Genomic DNA, 21628 nt, shown 5'->3' on the forward strand with positions numbered 1-21628 from the left:
TGGTGCTGACCAGAGCCCAGGAGCTTGCACTAAAAAAAACAATCTTTTGTTTTTCTTTTGTTTAGAGTTCGCAAGGGAGAACACAGAGGTCGCAAGGGAGACCTCAGAGGTCGCAGTTGTGACCTCTGGCAACCCCTAAATGACGTCCCTGCTACCAAAGAAGGCCTATAAGGAAAGGTGGATGAGAGAATCTCTAGCAAAACTCGTATGCTCTGTTAGCTTGGTTTCTTATCTATCTAGGAAAGTAGCCCCTGGTTTTGAACATTACTTAGATGGTATGCAGGTTAAACTAATGAGGGCTCTTTATATGAAGTTGCATATTGGCATTTTGTCCTTAGCTAGCTTAAAGCACAATTGGAATTCGAGTTATCCCTCTGCCTGTCCTTTTTGCCCAAATGAAGTAGAAAGCACTGAGCACTTTGTCCTGTTTTGCCCGGCATACATTTAATCCAGGAGGGAATATCGAATGGCACTTTTTAAGCAATTTAAGGTTGATTAAATGGCGCTGTGTTTTTGCTCGGCAGGAGATTGTGAAGTAATGTTGTACTGTAGTGGGACATTTGTGGTGCAGGCGTGGAGGAAGAGATTTAAGCATACAACTGCTGCAGCGAAAGACTCTTTGGCACTGAGTTTTTAAGTGGTCGTTTTCTATTTTATTCATTTTAGCTGTTTTAACTTTATCGTATTTGTGTGTTTTACTATTGATAACCATTTTATTGTAAGTTATAAAGTTTAATTGTATGTGACGGGCAGAGTGAGCTGAGTGTGTATGCAAGAGGTGCAAGCGGCATTGAAATTACCTATTCCTGCTTACTGACGGCGTTTGCACAAGGAGAATCTTTTCATTGTCCATCATTAAGGAGGCGGGCCTTTAGGCTCAAAATAGCTCACCACCAGCGGATCGTGGCTGAGTGAGCTGAGCATTTGTGTTCGGTGTTTGGTGGCGTGGGGGAAGCGTGCGCTCCCGACAATCGTTGTCTGCATAGCGGAAACTGGCTGGCATCGTTGTTTGAGGACCGATCACCAATGAACAGTAAATTGCATATCTCAACGATGCTGCCACTATTAGAAGTGATTTCTGTATACTGACTCCTGGGATCTCCCGCGTCTCAGCTCGGATTGTAATTTGCTCTGCTGAGGAACGCGTGATCCAGGAGCCTTCTTTATTCTGTGTACTTTTCATGTTGACATTATCCCTGCAATTGATTCACTTCCCCCTTGATTCCATAACTAATTGCGGGGCAGTGCCTGCGGGCCAGGTGCCTCGGAGCGTCCCGATATTCATCTACTTCGAAGAAAGACTTCTATGACATCTATGACTTCTATGACATTTTATCCTGTTCTTGCTTTCTAGCGGAGTGCCTGACGGTGACTGCGGGCTAAGAGCCCTGGAGCCGTTGAATTGACAATCTCAGAGCATTTCTTTGATATTTTTAAACTCATTGATATTGGTCCGGGCGGTGACTGTTGGCTTGATGCCTTGGAGCAGACGGACAGACTTTTAAATGTTTTTCTTTTATTTGAATTGTAGGGCGGCGAATGCCGGCCGGGTGCCTTGGAACCGCCTTACATTTATCCATTCTGAAGCATCTTCCTTTTATACATATTCAATATGTTATACTGTTATTGTGTTCATCTACAGTGCCTGACGGTGACTGTGGGCTTAGAGCCTTGGAGCCGTAGTAGAGGCACTAAACAATCAACATCTTTTCTTGGTAATTTTATCTGAAGTGCAGGGCGGGGACCGTGGACCAGGTGCCTGGGTGCCGCTGCAGTGATATTTGATTGTTAGCAATCCTTTTAATTGTATGAATTATATTGCCTGTTTCGTCTCAGCTAACCGATCCTTCCCTATATATCACGTTATAAAGTTATAAAGTTTAATTGAGGAAATGTTGAAGGCGGTGAATCTCCCATTACCGCTCTCTCCAAAACATACCTCGCCAATAACTCAGCCAGAGGGTCTTATGGGAGATCCTTCGTATAAGAACAGGGGGGGTGGATCAAAAAAGTTAATACGGGGCTCCTTTAAGCGTCTCCTAAATAAAAAAGAATTAATTATTTACTACCTTTTTCCAAAAGGGGAGCCACTAAGGTCAACAGATTCCATGAAAAAAAATTTTTTTACTTGAGGAGTGCACAAAATTTAACGTGAAACCTGCTAGCCCAGAAATCTCTGCTTTGTCGGACAAAGACGATCATTTGTCCTTCTGTGAGTCCGCGGATATTTTTTCATTTTCTTTTATTTTTAATTTTACTACCCATGATATAACAATGGACCAATCTGACTTTCCGCCATGTGAATCAAAATGCTCTTTTTTCTGTGCCTCTTCGCCCTACTCTGGACTCTCTGTGAAGGCCTTCACTGTCTACCTCAGGAAGACTCCATCAGATGACACTTGGTTAGGAATTAACCAGGTATTATGTATCATAGTTAAACTATATGAAGGTCTTAAAGCGGATGTCAACGCAAATGCATCCCTTTTGCATCTGATATTGGGTAAACTAGAAGATTCCTCGCTTAAGCTGCATAAAATAACCTACCGTAATTTGGGGGGGAAGAGGTTGTATTACCCGATACTTTGGCTTCTAGTGTGTCAACGAAGGTGGGAAACACAGCTGAGGGGGTTATGGTGTTAATTAGACCCCAAGATATGGCCCCCATTGATGAAGGGGGGGGACTTCAGGATGATGTAATATTTGTTAAGGAACTATTCCTGCTAGTAAGGTAAAGAAAGAAAAAAACAACCCTGAAGTGGTGCCTAAGGGGAAGGGAAAAAAGGTCAATTTCGGGAAAACTCATTCCACACATACCAAACCGTTCTTTAAAACTGTTTCTAAGCAACTATTTGTGAGGGATGTATTATCTGGTAAATTCAGGGGAAATACTGTCACCAAAGGACCAAGCCCCATTGAAATAGCCCCCAAGATAGCTAGTTCAAAAGAGCACAAGGCAACTGAAGGGAGGGAGTCTTGTGGGATCTCTCCAGGAGAGTTCTCACAGGGCCCGCACCCCTCTCCTGCAATCAGGGATTTAGGGCAACCAGGAGTGGAGGCAAGGGAGGCTAGACTCCTCCCTCTGGAACCCCCACAGTGCACCTCTAGAATCACCTTTGTGAGTCCGAAAGGGAAGGATGGAAAGGATAGAATTGGAATTGGGGGAGGGAAATGGGTTACAATTCCTAGCGGAGTTCAGGGAACTTTGAATAACACCTTCATCCACCACAATTTGTCACCCAGTTACGCTCCCAATGGGAAGGGGTGGGGGGGTGCTCACAGGCGCGTTTGCTGTCTGGCGGTCAGGTCCAGTCTCTGCTCTGCAGTGTTCAGATGGGCGGGCCTGCGTCGCCAGGAAGGAATGGGCCGGGAGTTTGCCAATGCAAAGACTCAATTAAAGATGCAATGAATACTAATTCTCTTAAGGGAGATCAGGACTTGTTGATGGGCGAACGCCCTAACAGGTTCCCAAAGGGCCCCGGCTTTTGTAATGGGAAGCAAACTAATAATTTGCAGAGAATAGCAGCGCCCAAAGATTTCGTTCCAAGCCCCTGCCCAAGGAGGTAGATGACCTAACACCAACAATATTACTTGAAAGCATCCTAGCTGAGAATAAGTATATGATCATGAGATGATCAACGATACTTCAACTGTTTGCAGAGATACCAAATCTAAGTGGGATTTAGTCAAATGATCTAAATAGGGTAGACTTTGTTCAACATGGCAGGACGGAGAGAGCCATGGTAGTCCTTAATTCTAAATTCATTCTTGAATCTATTTTAAAAGAAACTAATAATGTTTGAATGTTGGGGTTTGATGTCTCTCCATTCAGATGAGATGACAGGCTGGAGGCCACGCCTGTGCCGCAGGCGGAGGTAGCAAAGCTGAAGTAAAGGAAGCAACACTCTGAGGCAACCAATGATTGGCCGTGGCTACTCAATGCCTGATGTTGGTAAGGCGAAGATTCTGCGGGGGAAGACCCAGAGGGGTAAGCCCTTTTCGCTTATCTCCTGAAACACCAGGGGCCATAGAGACTTGTTTTCAGAACCCACATTAGGGACCAAGTTGAAGAAGACCCACATAATCACCCTTCAGGAAACATGGTAAACACAACCTCCGGTTCTGGATGGCTTTGAGGTCATTAGCCAGCCAGGAACCAAGGGTGTTAGGGGATGCCCATCGGGGGGCCTTTTAACATTAACGAGCTCCTCGGGAAGCAATAACAGTAAAGGACTCCTTTTCTTTCCTTAATGGAGCCTTCGCCACACATGTAATTCTGGGGGGGGGACCAACCATGGGGAGTTCCTTGTGGTGAATGTCTATTGGCTCATAGGTATTGGGTGCCTGGAGACCTTCCTCAACGCTATTGTTTTATCTATCTTAAAATGGCGGAAAGCTACTTGGGATGGCCACCTTGTGTTGGCTGGAGATTTGAATTCGGACTGCATTGGCATGTGTCCTTTATCTACTTCTGAAGGGAGGAATGGCTCCAGGTGGCTTTCAATCATGGAAGACTTGGGGCTCTGTTGACGTAATGAAGCCTTATCCAATAACACCCCAGTCTGTCCGACTTTGACAAATGGTAATGGAAGTTCAACACTGGATTATATCTTTGTTGATGAATGGTTTATGGGCAGCCGTTCGAAATTTTCTGTAAATTTTACGCAGTTTCGCAACCATGCCTTGGTAGAGGCAGACTTTAAAATCAAACTATAACTCAGGGTGAAACCGTGCCTCACTCTGAATGTCCTCCTGACGTGTTGGTGAGCTCCTCAGGCCTTCAGATTCAATGGAATTCGGGTAAGATGGCGAGGGTGAATACCCTCTTAGATTCTTGCCTGAAATCAATTAAACTCTCCTGGAAATGTAACACCTTTATTCCAAACGAATTTGGTGGTTTTATGCAGTGCCAGGAGCTGGGAGTCTACCTAGAATTCATCATAAGCACATTCATAACAAAGAGGTGGCCGCTCATAAGAGAGAGAGATGCGTAGGAATATAGCCCAGTTAAAAAAAGGAGGCAAAGACTTGACGGATGAGTTAATAGCCGGCGTTAGGAAAATAAGCGAGAGCCATCGGAATTGGGTCGAACAGTCGAAAGCAATTAGAGTCCAAAGGGACGGAGAGGTGATGCTACACTGTTTGAAAGATAAGAACTCTAAAACCTTTTGGAAAATAATTAATACTAGTGCTGCCCCTCCATCTCTCCTACAAATAATGGAGTGGCGCCGTCAGACTGGGTCTCATACTTTGGCAAGGTCTATGGGGATAGTGCTGGTTCTATTCAGAACGTGGTTCCCTTAGTTTGGGACCCCAAACTGATCAATAACATGAATTTTGGTGAGGATGCAATTCTAAGAGTAATTACCTCAGTTAGCTCCTCCAAGGCGCCCGGGCCCAATGTCTTGGCCAACTGTGTATTGAAATCAGAGGGGGTTGCCTGGTCTAGGACCCTATCTATTCTGTTTGTAAATATTTTGACATCTGGAGTCTTCCCGCCCTTGTGATCCAATGCCTTTATTGTTCCAATTTCTAAACAAGGAGACAGATCTAATCCAGCCAGTTACCGGTCGATTGCCCTCCTTGATGCAGACTGTAAGATCTTCGCTGCTATTGTACTCCACCATCTAGAGGCGGGTAGTGACGGGAAGTCTTTCAAAATGGCAGACAGGATTTAGGAGACAGATGGGAACTACCTTGAATGGTTTGGTGATCAATATCATACAACATCTAGCAAATATGAAGCTGTCAATGGAGCCTCACTGGATCTAACATCTGCCTTTGACTCATTGGATCGAGGGCTACTGTGGAAAAAGCTAGCGGGGTGGGGAATTCCTGTGGGTTTGTTAAATTTGCTAATGGCCCTACACTTGTGAACTGAGATTCAGATTTGACTGAACAATTCAGTGTCACTGTCAAGGAAAATCTCAACTTTTAGATTGGAAAGACAAGGCTGCATTGCTGCCCCTTGTATATTTAATCTATACTTGGCAGATATTACAGACGCCTTTCAGGATGCCTCTCTGATTACCCCGAAACTGTTGCAATTAAGCTTCCAGTGGCTCTCTTACGCAGATGATTTATTTTTTTCTGTTTGATGCAAGTAAGATCAGCCTACAGCACTTGATCTCGGCATTTGTTAAATTTATGGAAGATCATTCATTGACAGTGAACCCTTCCAAATCCAAAATAATTAGAGTCTCAAACAAAAGGAAGAGGTGTCCGCATAGGTGGTCCATTGGAAATTCGATCATTCCATGTGTCGATTCCTTGCTTTATTTAGGCTTCTCGTCTACTCGAGACCCTCACTGACTAGTAGTGTTACCTGTATTAATGAACTTGCAGAAAAACTGATTCTGCAGTTAAAAATGATCGATATAAAGTTTGGCAGTTTTTCCCTCAAATCGGTGATCAATTACTATGAATCTAAGCTTATTCCCAAGCTGCTCTATGGTATTGAGACGCATCCATTCACTTTACTGGAACACCTGCACGTCGTTGAGGCGAACATTTGGAAGAGAATATTAAGCATACCGCTCAGTTTCCCTGGCGATGCGGTTCGGTATGACGTGGGCTTACTTTCTCTTGAATCACATTCTGAGTGAAGAATTGTATCTTCTTAAGGAACATTTTTATCCTGGTTTAGAATTCATTATATGTGGATTTTAGAGTACTTTACATCACTGATAGTTGCCCCGGAATGAGAGCTCTTAAATCATTTTGCACTTTGGTTTTGGAAAAGATAGATTGCACTGTGTGGGATTTGGTAGAGTATCCTCGCACAGTTAAAGCCCTTCTATATCATTATGACCAGGCCTCGACTTGGATCAATTTCACTCTTACCCATCCCTATTTCATCTGAGGGAAGATTATAAACGGAGGGGCGTATGGTCCCCTTTTTTGGGTATTTATCCAGATAAACGAACCTGTGACATATTTGTTTCAGCTGGAACTTGCACAAAACTAAAGAAATCCTGATAAGATACAAGAAGATCTTACCCAACTATGGAGGGTGCAGGTTTTACAAGTTACCTGGTATGGAGGAAACGATGAAACATCTAGTAGTGACTTGCTCAGGGGTAACTGCTGTATGCACTCACTACCTGGGTAAACTGTTTCAATTGGCCTCTATTCACTCTGACTCAAATGCCTCCTGGAACATGTGTCTGGCAGGGCGAACTACATCTACAGTAATTGGCATTACGTCTTTCATTAGAGTGCTTAACTTAGAAGAGCCTTACTATGATGCACAGTTTTGATATATGTTTTAGTGTGTGATTGATAATTGAAAAATGAATTACTGTTTTAAATGCAAATGTAAATGTACTGTATGTTACATTATTTCTAGCTGTTTATTAAAGGTTGAGACATTTTTTTTCAACCAAACAATAAAATTAAAAAAATTAAAAAGTATGTGACTTTTATGATCTATGTTGGTCGAAATTAAGTTTTGGGAATTGGAAGACCTCACCTCAATCTCAGAAAGAAAATCAGCTACTGAAACCCAAGAAACAACAAAAACCCTAACCTCACGACCTCTTCCATCCAATCTCATCCCTCAAATAACACTTAACTATTAAAATCTTGCAATCTTACACTCCCCTCACTCCCGTCAGGCGACACACCAGGTCCAGTGTACTTAACAGACCCCTTCCCTATCCATCCTCTATCAATAACCACTTTGATAGATACTTTGCAATTAGCGGCCCCTCTTTTGGCTCACCTACACCCTTATATACCCATCACCAAAGAACGTTTGGCCTCATTACAGTACAGCGGTGCGGTAAAAACAGTGGTAAAATGGAGGTAAATACATAACATTTCCTCCAGTTAAAAGCTAGAGGAAATCTTCCACCTTACCACCAAAATCAGTGGAATAAACGCTGGTGGAAATTCCACTGAAATCCCTATTGAGTCCTATGTACTCCAATAAATGGGGACTAACATCATCTAATATCACTTGTAATACAGCGGTAATTCCACCAGACCATGTGGCATTAACTGTAGATCTGATTGGTGGTATTTCGGTAGATTTACCGCCAAGCTAACTCAAAAACACCACAGGTTTTTCCACATCTGCCTTCCCGCTATCTAATATCCACATCCCTTTTCCTTACAAAGTCATGTGCAGCGAGGCCAACATTATTGGCAGGGAGGCACTATATGAGAACACTTACCTCACCTCTAAATCCGCCCTTTTCCTCTTTCTTACAGGGTGGAGGTCCAAGACGCCATTCAAGCATGCAGGATGGCTCCGGGACAATGCAACTCACCTTGGGGACAGGTTGATGACCTGCAACATGGGTGTGGTCCTTGGTAGAGAGCTTATAAGTTGGAGTAGTCCGACGTGAAGCACTGTGTAAATGACCAATAATTATAATCATTCAAAAGGCGAAAATTGCGCTATCGCCGGTCAGATAGCAAAGAAAGCTAAGCGCTCAGCCCTGATATCTGTGCGCAGCCTGCTGTGGCAGGTTTGAATCCTGGCAGGGTCAACTCTGCCATTCATCCTTCCGAGGTCGATAAACTGAGTACCACTCTGCGGGATAATAATGTCTTCTGTTATTTCAGCGCTCTGAGACCTATCAGTGTGTAGTGCTACATAAGAAATAACTACTTATTATACAAATCTCAGTTAAAATAGATTACATTGGAGCAAACAAAAAACTAGAGCTCCTAGAATGCGTTAGGTTCTACCTATGAGCTATGACTGATTGGAATATGCTCAGGTTCGTGGAGTCAACTGGTAAGCAGGAAGCAGAAGAGAACACTAGAGCGATGCAGGAGGGTTGAGCGACGCTGCATTAGTGCCCTGCATGGGCTGGGCTGGCCTATGGCAGGCCCGCCCCTCCACCAGTAACGGCACATAGGAAAGTAAAACAGAAACTCCCTGTGAGCAGGCTGCTGGGCCCAGCCCATGTCAGCTTCCCCACTTTGCTGTAGCAACCGAGCCAGGTGACAGCACATCAGCTGTCAACGGAAGCAGGCAGGCAGGCAGGCAAGCATGGCGGGGACCTCTGGCTCCGTGGAGTGGCTGGACACCGCGAGGCTGCAGATTGAGAGCATCCAGGTACAGGCTCTGCTCGTGGCCCACAGAAGGAGCCGTGGCAGGCCAGTGTATCGGACAGGCCGGGAGGGCTGGGGCAGGGCTCGTCTCATGTCAGGCATGTGTATACTTTTCTGTCCCGGCTCACTGTGTGTGGAGTGGACTGCTGCTGTACAGAACCATTCTTGTTTTACTGGCTCTGTCCTGGATAGCTATGTATAAACTACCTCCATATCGGGTCCCTATGGGTTGTATACGGTCCATATTGGGCTTAAAGCACTACCGTACTCTATACATGCATGTGTTTGGTAGTGGGCTTCTTTTGATGTATGGTATTGGTTCAATACTGGACACCTGTGGGACTCTTGCTTCTGAACGGAATCACTAGGAGTGTGATGCTCCGCACTCTTTCACTGTGAGTGTACTGGATAGTGCATTGGTCCTGTTCTAGTGGCGAGCCGTGTACTGGGGGTCGATAGATCACTAGGGGGTGCGCTGCTTCTATACTGAGCCAGCTCTAGCAGGTTCTCCACTAAGTCACTGGAAGATGGGGCTGCAAAGCCGCCCACCTGCGGCGAATGGCGCTGGAAAGAAGTCATTAAATAAATAAATAAATACCAGGTTTGTTGGATACATGATGCTCCCACATAAGAGTGTTGCTGCATAGTTATATTCTATCGGGTACTGGGTCACCCTGGCCTGGGCGAACTGTTTCAGGCACTGTGTCATCATGAGAGTCCTGGCTATAAATATGGATCACCATGGGAGTACTGGTTCTGATACTGGGTCACCAGGGCAATACTGTTTTTAATGCCGGTTCTCTATTGGGGTACTGTTTCCGATAAAGTGTCAGCATGGGCGCACTGATTCGGATTGTGGACACAGTGGTCGTAGTGGTTCTGATACTGGTATCCTGGGGGGTATTGGTTCTAATACAACATCTCTATGGGTGTACTAATTCTGGTACTGGGTCACCATGGGAGTACTGATTCTGATACTGGTTTACTGTGGGAGTACTGATACTGGATCAGCATGGGCGAACTGGTTCTCATAATGGATCAATATGTAGGTACTGGTTTATTTCTTATATTATTTATTTGTTGGTCATGTGTAATGCTCCTATACACACGTGTTTCAAGACGCAGAGGGTAAGAAGGAGGAAGGAGAAAGTAGCGATCCCAGTAGGCCTTGTGACATTCAGATCGTGCAGGTGCTGTAGTGGTAAGTGCATGGGGAGGTAAGTACGAGAAGTGCAGGAACAGGGCGGAAGGCCCATGAGAAGGAGAGTGCCAGGCGAGGCCAGGTGGTCAGGGCCCGCAGGAAGCAGAAGTGAAAGGGGGTCCACAACTAAGTGCAGGTTTTAAGGCTGGAATGGATCCAAGGGTGCAGGTTAGGTGAGAAGGGGCGAGAGGAGGACAAGTGCAGAGGTAGACTGGGTAGGGGGGACCTGGGGCACTATGTGACTCTGAGGGAACCAGGTCGCCAGTCACTGGCAGGACTTTAGCATGGAATGGGTAGGGGGATGGAAGAAGAGAAAGGGAATTTAAGGAGATCGGGCTCAAGTCTGAGAGGGGTAGGGAAGCCATTCCAAAGGGAGGCACCCACAGAAGAAAGAGATCCACCCCTCACTCTCTGCTTGGAAAAGCATCTGAATTGTAGAGAGTTAGATCTAGCCGATGGAAGGGCTCTGGTATGGTGGTATTTAGGGAGTTAGAGTTGGAAGTAGCGGGTTCCAAGGCCCCATAAAACCTTTTGGATGATGCAGAGGGTCTTGAACTTGATCCTTGCAGCAACTGGCAGCCAGTGGAAGGATTTAAGTGCTGGACAGATGCAGTCCCTCGGCTTGAAGCCAAGGATAAAGTCTTGTAGTCCTATACTGGATTAGTAGAAGGGGGCGAAGAAAAGAATTAGGTAGATTGAGGAAGAGGCTGTTTCAGTGGTCCATCCTGGAGAGATACTTAGTATATAAGAAGACAAAGCTGCAGTGCAGATGTCAGAGATATAGAACATAAATACTTAAAGTGGTTCGAAATAGGGACCAGTTGCGGTTAAAAGGTAAAAATCAAATTTTAATAATGATGACTCATAAGGTTTAAAACATCAAATTAAATAGGGTGGTCCACAGTACAATACTTTAACATCCAGTATATAAAACAACAACAAGGGATACGTAGCAGGCTGAGATAGCCAGTTAAAACGGTGTCACAGAAAAAACAAACACATAGGGTACTTGTAAAACAAATAGTGTAGTGCCCAACCTAATTCGAATAATTGTGTCATAGATTTTAATCTCTGTTTACAATCCAGAGAATTGTCTCGACATGTTTCTGTTCCTCAGGGCATTAGTATGGAACATTCATCAGGAGGGAAAACTTTAACAACGTAGCCTAGTTTACAATCAGAGTGATAATTATACCAACAAAAGTTTCATAGCATCTGCAAAATAAAAACAACATAAAACAAAGGGTCAGCTCATGAATAGCTAGATACTTTGCCAAATTCAAGTTAATGAACATAGGAACCATATCAGGGGACATAATTACCTAACATGGTACCGGTGGGGGCTCTCTACTGTCACTAGTAGGTATTGGTAGTTGAGCAAGTCGGTCCTACAACAGATAGAAATATCTCTTAAGCATAACGAAATGCTAGGAAGAAAGCAATACATGTGCTCACAGCAGAGTAAACAGAATAAAAAGACCAGTTGCAGGAGGATTAAATAGGCTGTGCCGTGCTAGAGAGAAATGATAATTAGAACACATCAAAAAAGGAACACACCAAAAAAGGGGGAGTCCAGAGGTGGGAGATGCAGAAGTGCCAAATGCGAAAGCCTACGCCCGGCAGAAACACCGATGTGGTCCAGGAGGTATGTGAAGATCATATCAGATCAGTAGTACAGAAGTGGTGTGTGGCGGTAAATAGGGGAAGGAGTCTCGCAAACCGATGGGCGAAAACAGAGAGAGCGGGGGTGCCGATCGAACAAGTCGGTAGTGCGTGGGTGTGTACGGGGGGATCCCTCGGGGCCGATAACCCCTCAGTGGGAGACACAGTAGTGAATGCGGGACGTGTAGGATGTTTACCTAAAGAATAACGTCAACACCTGGCTGCCCGCAAAGGTGGTTGGAAAAGGGAGAAAAATCCCTTCGTTCCGCCCTAAAAAGAGGAAAGGAAACAGGTATGGAAAATCGATCAATGGGAGCAATACGTTCAACAATATCGCTGGATGGCAACCAATTAACGAGAGGGAAAGGTCACTCCAGTTAGCAACCAAAAGTGTAGCTTACCGTTAATGGAGCATCCACGGCGAAAAGTGCTCGGCACCTGTTAGTGCGGCCGCGTAAGTCAAATGAAAGCGTGGAGCGGCCAATGCTAGCCAGTAGTCATGGAAACTCTAGCATTCCTTCTACTATGTTTAGTAGAAAGGAAAAGAGTGCCTAGGAGAGCGAAAAAGTGGTGGCCATCTTTGACAGGTGTGGGGAAGTGCCAAAAAAGAGGCAACGCAAAGGAGCAAGGTACGTGAGTAAGGAGACAAATTAAAACGAAGTGAACCTGATGAATGTTCCATACTAATGCCCTGAGGAACAGAAAAATGTCGAGACAATTCTCTGGATTGTAAACAGAGATTAAAATCTATGACACAATTATTCGAATTAGGTTGGGTACTACACTATTTGTTTTACAAGTACCCTATGTGTTTGTTTTTTCTGTGACACCGTTTTAACTGGCTATCTAAGCCTGCTACGTATCCCTTGTTGTTGTTTTATATACTGGATGTTAAAGTATTGTACTGTGGACCACCCTATTTAATTTGATGTTTTAAACCTTATGAGTCATCATTATTAAAATTTGATATTTACCTTTTAACCGCGACTGTTCCCCATTTCGAATTTATGTTCTATATCTCTGGCATCTGCACTGCAGCTTTGTCTTCTTATATACTAAGTATTATCCTCCCGAATACAGACACAGTATACACTGCTAACTCTGCTTAGTCAGTAGTATACCGGGTTTCCTCTTCTTGTAAGTACCATCCTGCAGAGAACCAGAACTCGGAGAGGTTGAGTTTCTGGGGGAAGGTGAGAAAGGGAGAATGCCTCCGAGGAGGTGTAGCTGGAAGTGGGCCTTCTTGGCAAGGACCGTGATATGAGGAGAAAAGGAGAGGAGTCGAAGATGATGCCAAGAGTTTTAGCTTCGCAGAAGGATAAGGGGAGGGGGCCCAAAGAGTGGGGCCAGAGTGTGGGAGGGAAAGAGGGAGCAGGGATCCCAATGGGATGGATCTCTGTTTTACTGACGTTAAGGCAGAGATCATTAGTAGTGCACCATCCCTGAATAACTGATAGGCAATCAGGAATTAGACAGGATGAAGGGGGTAGAGGATGGAAGCTTGAAAGAGAGCTGCATATCATCAGCATGGCACTGAAAATTAGGTGAGAAGGCGGAGATCAGGTGGGCGAGGGGGGCAGGTAGATATTGAAGAGCCAGGGCGAGAGGATAGAGCCCTGAGGGACACCACAGGTGGAAAGTGAGATGGTGAAGAGAAAAGGGCCTAATTGAACTTGGAAGGGTCGGTCAGAGAGGAAAGAGGTCAACCAATCCAGACCCAGGTCTGTGATGCCAAGGGTGTCACTAGACCCCTTAAACCACTCCAACTAGCACCTTATTACGACTGTCCAGTTTTTACTAAACATCTTAGACAGGGTAGCTTACCTGCACATTCAGAACTACCTGCAAGCTAACCACATGCTAGAGATCCGTCAGTCTGGGTTCTGCTGAATCAGCTCTGCTAGACCTTAAGAATCAATTAGATGACTTCAGAGACATGGGCAAACCCGCCCTATTTCTACTACTTGACCTATCAGCTGCCTCTGACTTGGTGGATCATAAGATCCTCTACCATTACCTGAGCACAGCAGCAAACTTGTTGCCTGATGCCACAAACTGGATTGCCTCCTTCCTAGGGGAGAGATATATGAGAGTATTCGCAGAAAATGCCAGCGCCCCACTGCACCCACTTCCTGTGGTGTCCCACAAGGGTCTTGTGTCCCTCCCACCCTGTACAACATCTTTACGAAAACCCCTCTTCACCCTCCTTGACTTCATCAGCATATCATACACAAACTATGCCGATGACACACAAATTCTACTCCCCCTCACTGGCAACTACATTTAAGACTGCACCTCTCTCAACGCTGTCTACTCGACCATTCAAACGGGGGTTGGCCACACACCGTCTCTGCCCAAATAATGAAAAGACTGAGATCCTCATGGTAGCCCCCAGAGCAATGCTAAAAAAGCTTGACCCTCAATGCACCACATTCACCATTGAGGGCATCCCGATCTCCGTTTGATATTCCGTGAAGACACTGGGAGTCTACTTCAATGCCACACTCTCTTTTACATGCCATGTAAATTCCATCGCCTCTGCTGCTGCCTACACAACTAAGCTCATTAACGCAGCCAGAACTTTCCTGTCCGTCGAAAACTGCCTCACAATCGCCCGAGCCACCATAGGCTCAAAACTTGATAACTGCAATGCCCTCTTTGCAGATAGCTCTGAGCATAACATTAGGAAGATGCAGGTCATTCAGAACAACGGCCAGAGCAGCACTGAACATACCTATACTTGACCACATCACCGTAGAAAGAAAAAAGGCCCACTGGCACCCCATCCATGAAAGGATTCGATTTAAGACATTGATTACGCACAGATGTGTAATCCCAAAATGCCCCACCTTGCCTCTCTCAGAAACTCTCTAAAGCTACCTCATTGAGACCCACTAGATAGGCATATGCTCACCGCCTCATTCAGCCCAAATTTAAACGAGCTAAAGCCGGAGGCTCCAGCTTCCCAACAATCGCAGCCAAACAGTGCAACTTACTCCTGCCTACCCTGCGACGCTGAACAATCATACTGGACATTCTGCAAAGCTCTAAAAACGTTTCTATTTGCCTAACCACATGTTCTGACATTCCTGATTTTGTTATTTCTGTTTGTGTGATATGCCAAGTATATTCTATTCTTTCTGCATGTAACTGGTCACAAAAAGTGCCTTGATACCCCAGGGTTTAGTGCGCTAAACAAATGTAAAAATAAATAAATAAATAATAAGCACGAGAACAGAAGGGGAGCTGGAATCGAGCTTAGTGAGCAAGTATTCACATGTGTTCAGGAGAGCAGTTTCCGTGCCTTTGGTACCTCTAAAGCCAGACTGGTGGTCAGGGAGACAACAACAGATTCAAGCTGGGAGATGGCCAGTTTCTCCAAGAGTTTGACCAGGAAGGGGGTTGTGGAGATAGGATGATAGATTGCCGAACCAGAAGGATTGGCAGAGGTTTTTTGAAGAGAGGGTGCACAAGGGAGTGCTTGAGGAGTGATGGGAAGGATCCAGTGGCAAAGCAATGATTGCAGAAATCGGCCAAGGCTGGAGCAGGGGTGACAATATTGTCCTTGATAGTTCTGGAGGACCTGTTTGGATGAAACTTTCATAGAGAGGACTTGTCTAGAAACCTCATCAGGTGTAATGGCAGTAAAAGAGGGGAGTAGAGGGGGAAGGGTGATGGGGTTTGGGGGAGGCCTGAAGAAGGGGAGGGAGAAGGATGAGGCGTGGAGGTGAGGGAGGAGAGGGTGTCCTGGATTTTGGAAATGTAGTAAAAGGCAAGGGAAGTGCAGAGGGCCAGGGAAGGCAGAGGAGAGGTGGGAACTGCCATAGGGTTGGCAAGTTCCTTGCAGATTTTGAAAAGGTTCAGCTGTTAGAGGCTGCAGATATGCAGGCTTGGATATAGGCCATCTGGCCATCTTCTTAGAGCAGGTGACGAGACTGTTCGACGAGGCCAGTCTGTCCGAGGATATGGCCGAAGTCTGTCACTTCCGTTCAGCCACTCTGTACTTGCATTTCAGAGCGGCCAGATCCTCATGGAAAGGGGCAAGGATGTCCAGGGTGTTGGAAATTGAAAGTTGAAGGTTTGAGAGGGCTGTGCCAGAGTGAGAGGTGGAGGAAGCGGTAGGAGGTGGAATGAAGGTAGAGGCAAAAGCGGCTGCAGACACTTGTTTCATCCGTTGAATGAAGGAGATGGAAGCTGGCAGTGCGAGGGAGGCTTGGCCAGGGAACCAGGGAGGTCCAGGTGAGAGGATAGGTGAGCGTGATCAGACCTGGATAGACGAGTAACAAGAGGGTTGGAAATGGGGAGGTCAGAGGAGATGAGAGCATCTAAGGTATGTCTGGCAGAGTGAGTCGGACCGGAGGGAGGACTAAAGAGGGAGTGGGAGTCACAGAGGTTGCGGAAAGACCCAGCGGCCGCATCAAGGGAGTCGAAGTGAATATTGAAGTCTCTGAGGAAGAGAAGCTTGGAGGAGGAGGTGGTAAGGAGAGAAGAGGAGAGGTCCGCCCATTCAGGGAGGAAAGGGGAGACCTGGCCAGGAGGCCAATAGATGGTGGGCAGAGTCAGGGAGAGGTCAGGGGAGACACCAAGCCTGCAGACACGGCATTCGAAAGTGGAATAGGTCTGAGTGGGAATGACCGTAGCAGGGACCCACTCAGGGAAGATGAGGGCCACTCCATCCCTGGGCTGGTTGAGCCTAGGTTTAGAGAGGATCTTGTAACCCTCAGGGAGGAGAGTGTCAAAACTTGTGACAGAGCTATCCGTGAACCAAGACTCAGTGAGAGCGAGGACGTTTAAGTCGAGGTCCTCAAGGAGGTGGCAGATGTCAGAGGAGTGTTTGACAGCAGAGCAAGAGTTGAGGGTAGCTATGTGGAGCAGGTTGCCACCTTTGAAAGTCTGCCGAGGAGGGGTACAGGAGTGTGTACACAAGTCGGAGATGGCAGAGAAGCCAGAGGGATGAGAGAGGGAAGGGCAGGGGGGGGCAGGAAAGGGGCAGAGGAAGTTGGTGAGAGATGGGAGACATCTATTAAGGCGGAGGAGGTTGGGTTGAGAGTCCTGGGCCATGACAGTGCCATTAAGATATACATTCATGAGGAAACCAGAGGATAGGAAGGATGCCAGGAGTACCTCCCAACGGGTGCCACCATTAATGGGAGAGAAAGAGATGGGGGAAGAGTATAGCGACCATGTGCGGGACCCAAAGTCTGGAGAAGGAATGACAAAAAGGATGTCGGTGAGGGTCTGCCTGGAGGAAGCGTTGACATAGGTGTCAGCGATAGGCAGGCCAGGGCTGGAGACCAGGAGATCCTTTTTGAATGTTTTCATTCCGGTCTTAGACAGAGGGGTGGGATAGGTGATAAAGAAGCAGTTAGAGAAGATGGGGGAGATTAAAAGCACCACTGCAGAGAGTGGGGAGAAGGAGGGGGCGGGAGGAGCTGCTAAGCACTACCCAGCTATCAACACAGGGATGCAACGATCAGGCCAGGAGTGAAAAGATGAGGCAAGGTATACAGCAATGGCAGAAGGCACGGATATTAAAATGGAGAGCAGGAATAGGGAGCTAGGAGAGAGGGATAGTGGAGGGAGACAAGAAGCTAAACAGCCACAGCTATTATACAAGCGTGCAGCTTTGTGCGCACTGGGGGATCCGCTGATCGGAGATGGCAAGAAGCAGGATTGGGGACCCTCTGATCCCTCCAGGACCCAGACGGGCCCAGACATGGCCACAAGTAGTCCTTTATAGGCGGCCCTTAAATGGAGCTGGCGTCGCTTGCTGGTACCCGGGCCTTGGGGAATTTCTAGAAAAAGCCCATCCAATCACATAAACTTCCTGGAGTTGCAGGATGCTGATGGAAGGTAGCCAAACAAAGCGGCCATGTTGGAGAGTGTGGATCCACGAGAACCGGCGATTCAATAAGATGTTGGTGTCCCTGGGGGCAGCTGATGAAGAGGCCCGGACACGAGCAGGCCTTTATAGGCGGCACTCAGATGGGGGCCGGCATCGCCTGCCGGCTCGTGTGCCTTGTGGAATTTCAAGAAAAAGGCCAGCGAATCACATAAACTTCCTGGTGCTGCGGTAGCCAAACAAAGCGGCCATGTTGGAGAAGGCCCGGCTGCTCCGGTGGTCAGTGTGCATCACGAGGGCCGGCCAATCAGTAAGATATTGGTGTCCACGGGGAAAGCTGATGAAGAGGCACGGACACGAGCAGGCCTTTATAGATGGCCTTTAGATGGGGACCGGCGTCGCCTGCCGGCTCCCGGGCGTTGGGGAATTTCAAGAAAAAAACCCAGCCAATCACATAAACTTCCTGGAGCTGCAGGATGCTCCAGTAAGGTAGCCAAACAAATCAGCCATTTTGGAGAAGGCCTGGCTGCTCCGGCGGTCAGTGTGGATCCACAAGAGCCGGCGAATCAGTTAGATGTTGGTGTCCCAGTGGTCAGCTGATGTAGAGGTTAGTGAATCTTCTCGATTTCAGTGTTCGAGCACTTGTTTCACACCAATTTACAATGGGTTGTACTGGTTCTGCGAGTGTAACACCATTGGTGTATTGGTTCAGGTAATGGGACACTATATAGGTGCAGGTTCTTTTCAAGTGTAAGTGCCCATACTGAGTCGCCACGGGTGTACTGGTTCTATCCTCTTTCACTATGGGTGTAGTGTTCCATACTGGGCAGCTGTGGGTGTACTGGTTTGATTCTGGAAGGCTTGCTGGCCTTATATTGCTTCACTGTGCGTGTACTTGTTTTTGCCTTTAGTTCTAGGTGTGTATTGTTCTGATTCCGGGTCACTATAGGTTTACTGGTCCTTTGTGAGGTTGCGGTGGGCATATGGGTACTGATGTGGGCTCTCCATGATTCATAGGCTCCTGCTTTGGGTGTAAGACCTATTCCCATATAAACACGATGCATCTATGCAATGTTTTGGCCCTGGGAGATCCCTATGCTGGCTGTAGTGTCTACAGTGTCCACGTGTTACATATGCGTTTATGCATCCTCGATCGGAGCAAAGGAAACGTCAGGGGCTGAGCAGAGTCTGTGTCTGCAAACTAGTTTTTGGCCCCCGTGGTCTTTTAACTCTTTAAACCGCTATACAATTCCTGCTAACATGTTTCTCATACAAAACCTCAAGAGAAAATATTTCGCTATTTACAATCAATGATCCCCTTTGCTCTGAATAGAGCAGCTTCACCCTCTTTAGAGTTGTCATAGTGGGATCCTGCCAAAGAGCGCAGAGCCCCAATCTTGCAGAGGGCGTGTCTGTGACAGAATGCAATGCCACCTGCAAGCTCGTGCAAGCCTGAGATTTAGTTTTTTACTCCAAAATAATGCAGTTTTTCTCTCTCAGAAAATAGGCCCGGGAGCTTGTAGGGGGCGCCAGCCATGATGGGTACTAAGGTCTGAGCTCCGTAACAGTGGGAGCAAAGGAGACCCGTCATCCAGACTGTTGACTGTGTACAACCCTGAGATTAGCTGTGCCGATGTTGTTTGCCGTTGTGGATCCGGGTATATCCAGCATGGCGTCTGTGGTGCCTGCTGCGAAGAGATTGAGCTGGTGATCCGGGAGCTGCGTGAGGGCGGCCTGCTGATGCGGCTGGTGTCACATGCTAAATTGTCTTTCTATCAGCAAGAACCCTGGCGAAGAGGAAATCCGTGGACCCATGTGCTGGTCCCAGCATTGATCGAGACGACGGGATGGCGGAGGCGGAAGGGGCAAGTGAACCTGCCGACGAGGCAGGACCTTCCCACCATGATGCGGATATGGTCAGGATTTTAGCCCCAATGAAGTCGGGGTTTGACTCTGTGAATACCAAGTTAGAAAACTTGGTGTTCAAGATGGACTGTATGCAAAGTAGAATTGAAAAAGAGAGTGGTAGGATCTCAGAAGCGGAGAAGCACATGGACACTAGAAGATGTTTCTGTGGAAGTGAATTGTGTTCTTCGTTCTCTCCAACAAGAGGTGAAATCTGTGCGAATGAAGAACGCAGATTTGGAAGCGCACCTTCGTCGTAATCATATTTGGGTTGTTGGGATACCAGAATCATTCTTGCAACGTAGAATGGACCTCTTTATGGAGGGATTCATTAAAGAACTCCTGGCAGAACCACCACTTTCCTCACAGTTCTTAATTGAACAGGCACATAGGGTATCTCCGTTAACTCACAGACCTGGTCAGGGCCCGCGCCAGTGATTGCGCGTCTTTTGAACTACAGGGACAGGAACATCATACTCTGCAAGGCCCAAGAGCTTGGTGGCATACAGTATCAGGGAACTAGTGTCACTTTCTATCCCGACTTCACGCCTTCTGTCCAAAAAGGCTTGCAACTCGTTTGCTGCGGTAAAGCGCCAACTGCGAAATAAGGGTTTTCAATATGCAATGATCCACCTGTCCAAGCTGAGGGTGATCCATGATAACAAAACTCACTTTCTCAATGACCCAGCAGAGCAGCGCACTCATTCCTCAAAGCCTTACCCAAGCGGTGAAACAGACTCATAGCCGTGTGTTGGTATATCTTGCTACTCTGGGTGTTTTTGATACACGACATTCAGTTCAGCGTATGTTGTTGGACACCTTGTTGATGCAGTTGTAATTTGTTCAGATTTAGACACTGAACTGTACTGTCTAACTGTCAGGGTGGTTTTCTTTTTTCTTTTAAGGATGTAACATTTCGGTCCAGTTTACTAACTAATTGTGCATGGTGTGGATGTGATCTTGTCTCTCGCTGAGGGTAAAGAGTTGGGCGGTGCACTTGGCGTCTCTGGGTATTATTTGGGGTTTATTATATTGTGGGATTGTTGGGATTTCACTGCTGGTTGGGGGTTGGCGGTGGGGGTGGGGGTGAGAGGATGGGAGTTGGATTCTGTTTTTTTGTTGTTAAAAGTGGTTCACATTGCATTGTGTTCTGCAGGCAGTACACAATCCTATTTCCAAGTCAAGCTGTACTTGGTGTTCACATACACACAATGAATGGCTGGCGACTAAGAAACTGATGCCGGAATCATGCACCCTCCTTAGTTGGATTGTGCGCGGTATGAATAATTATGCCAAAATGCGCAAGCTATTAGCATATGGGGAGCGGTATGTAGGTAGGATTCTTGTACTCCAGGAAACTCATTTGATGGGGAGGTAGAATGAGGTACTGGCCAAATCTTTTGTTTTGCGTAAGTCACCCAGAGTGGGACGGGTATGCTCATACGTGGGTCCCATGCCTGCTCGGCCTAGACACACAAGCTACTCCTCACTGATGAGGCCCAACAAGGCCAAAATATGTTCGAGGATGCTTATGGTCTAGTGCAGAAGTGGTGTGACCAAGCAGTTTGGGTTAGACTGCCCCTTTTGGGGTGGGACCATGTCTGATTTGCAAATGATCTTTCACCTTTTGTAATGGCTTTGCAGGTGAAGAGCGATGGTCTCGAGAGTTGCCCAGAGCAATGCCAGAGGTGAGGATTAATTCCAAACCTTCCAGCCATCACCTCTTTTATTTTGTATGAGGTACTGGCCAAGCCATAGGGGGAGCTGGTTCTACAACTCTGATTCTTCATATTTTGAGGGGTAACAATTATTATCCACAAGTCATTAGGGTTTCAACTGCTACATCGCAAATGGGACCCTTAAGGGAGATATGTAATTGTATCAGGGACTCTGGCCTGTCGACTTGTTACGTTTGCTACCAAAATGTTGATGACCCTGGATTTTACTAATCCCTT

The 21628-nt window shown here is 46.6% G+C and overlaps 1 protein-coding gene across 1 annotated transcript in view; it reads left to right on the plus strand.

Annotated features, from left to right (window-relative positions):
* The first annotated feature begins 8933 nt into the window (after nucleotides 1–8933).
* LOC138487352 (uncharacterized) overlaps nucleotides 8934–21628 on the plus strand; it is a 350559-nt gene continuing 337864 nt past the window's right edge. Inside the window, exon 1 of the mRNA XM_069613935.1 lies at nucleotides 8934–9067. Within this exon, the coding sequence (XP_069470036.1) occupies nucleotides 9002–9067 (66 nt within the window). The 5' untranslated portion in view covers nucleotides 8934–9001. The remainder of the gene's footprint in view (nucleotides 9068–21628) is intronic.

This window comes from Ambystoma mexicanum, chromosome 9 (assembly GCF_040938575.1).
Source record: "Ambystoma mexicanum isolate Mex_15411 chromosome 9, UKY_AmexF1_1, whole genome shotgun sequence".
Lineage (NCBI taxonomy): Eukaryota > Metazoa > Chordata > Amphibia > Caudata > Ambystomatidae > Ambystoma > Ambystoma mexicanum.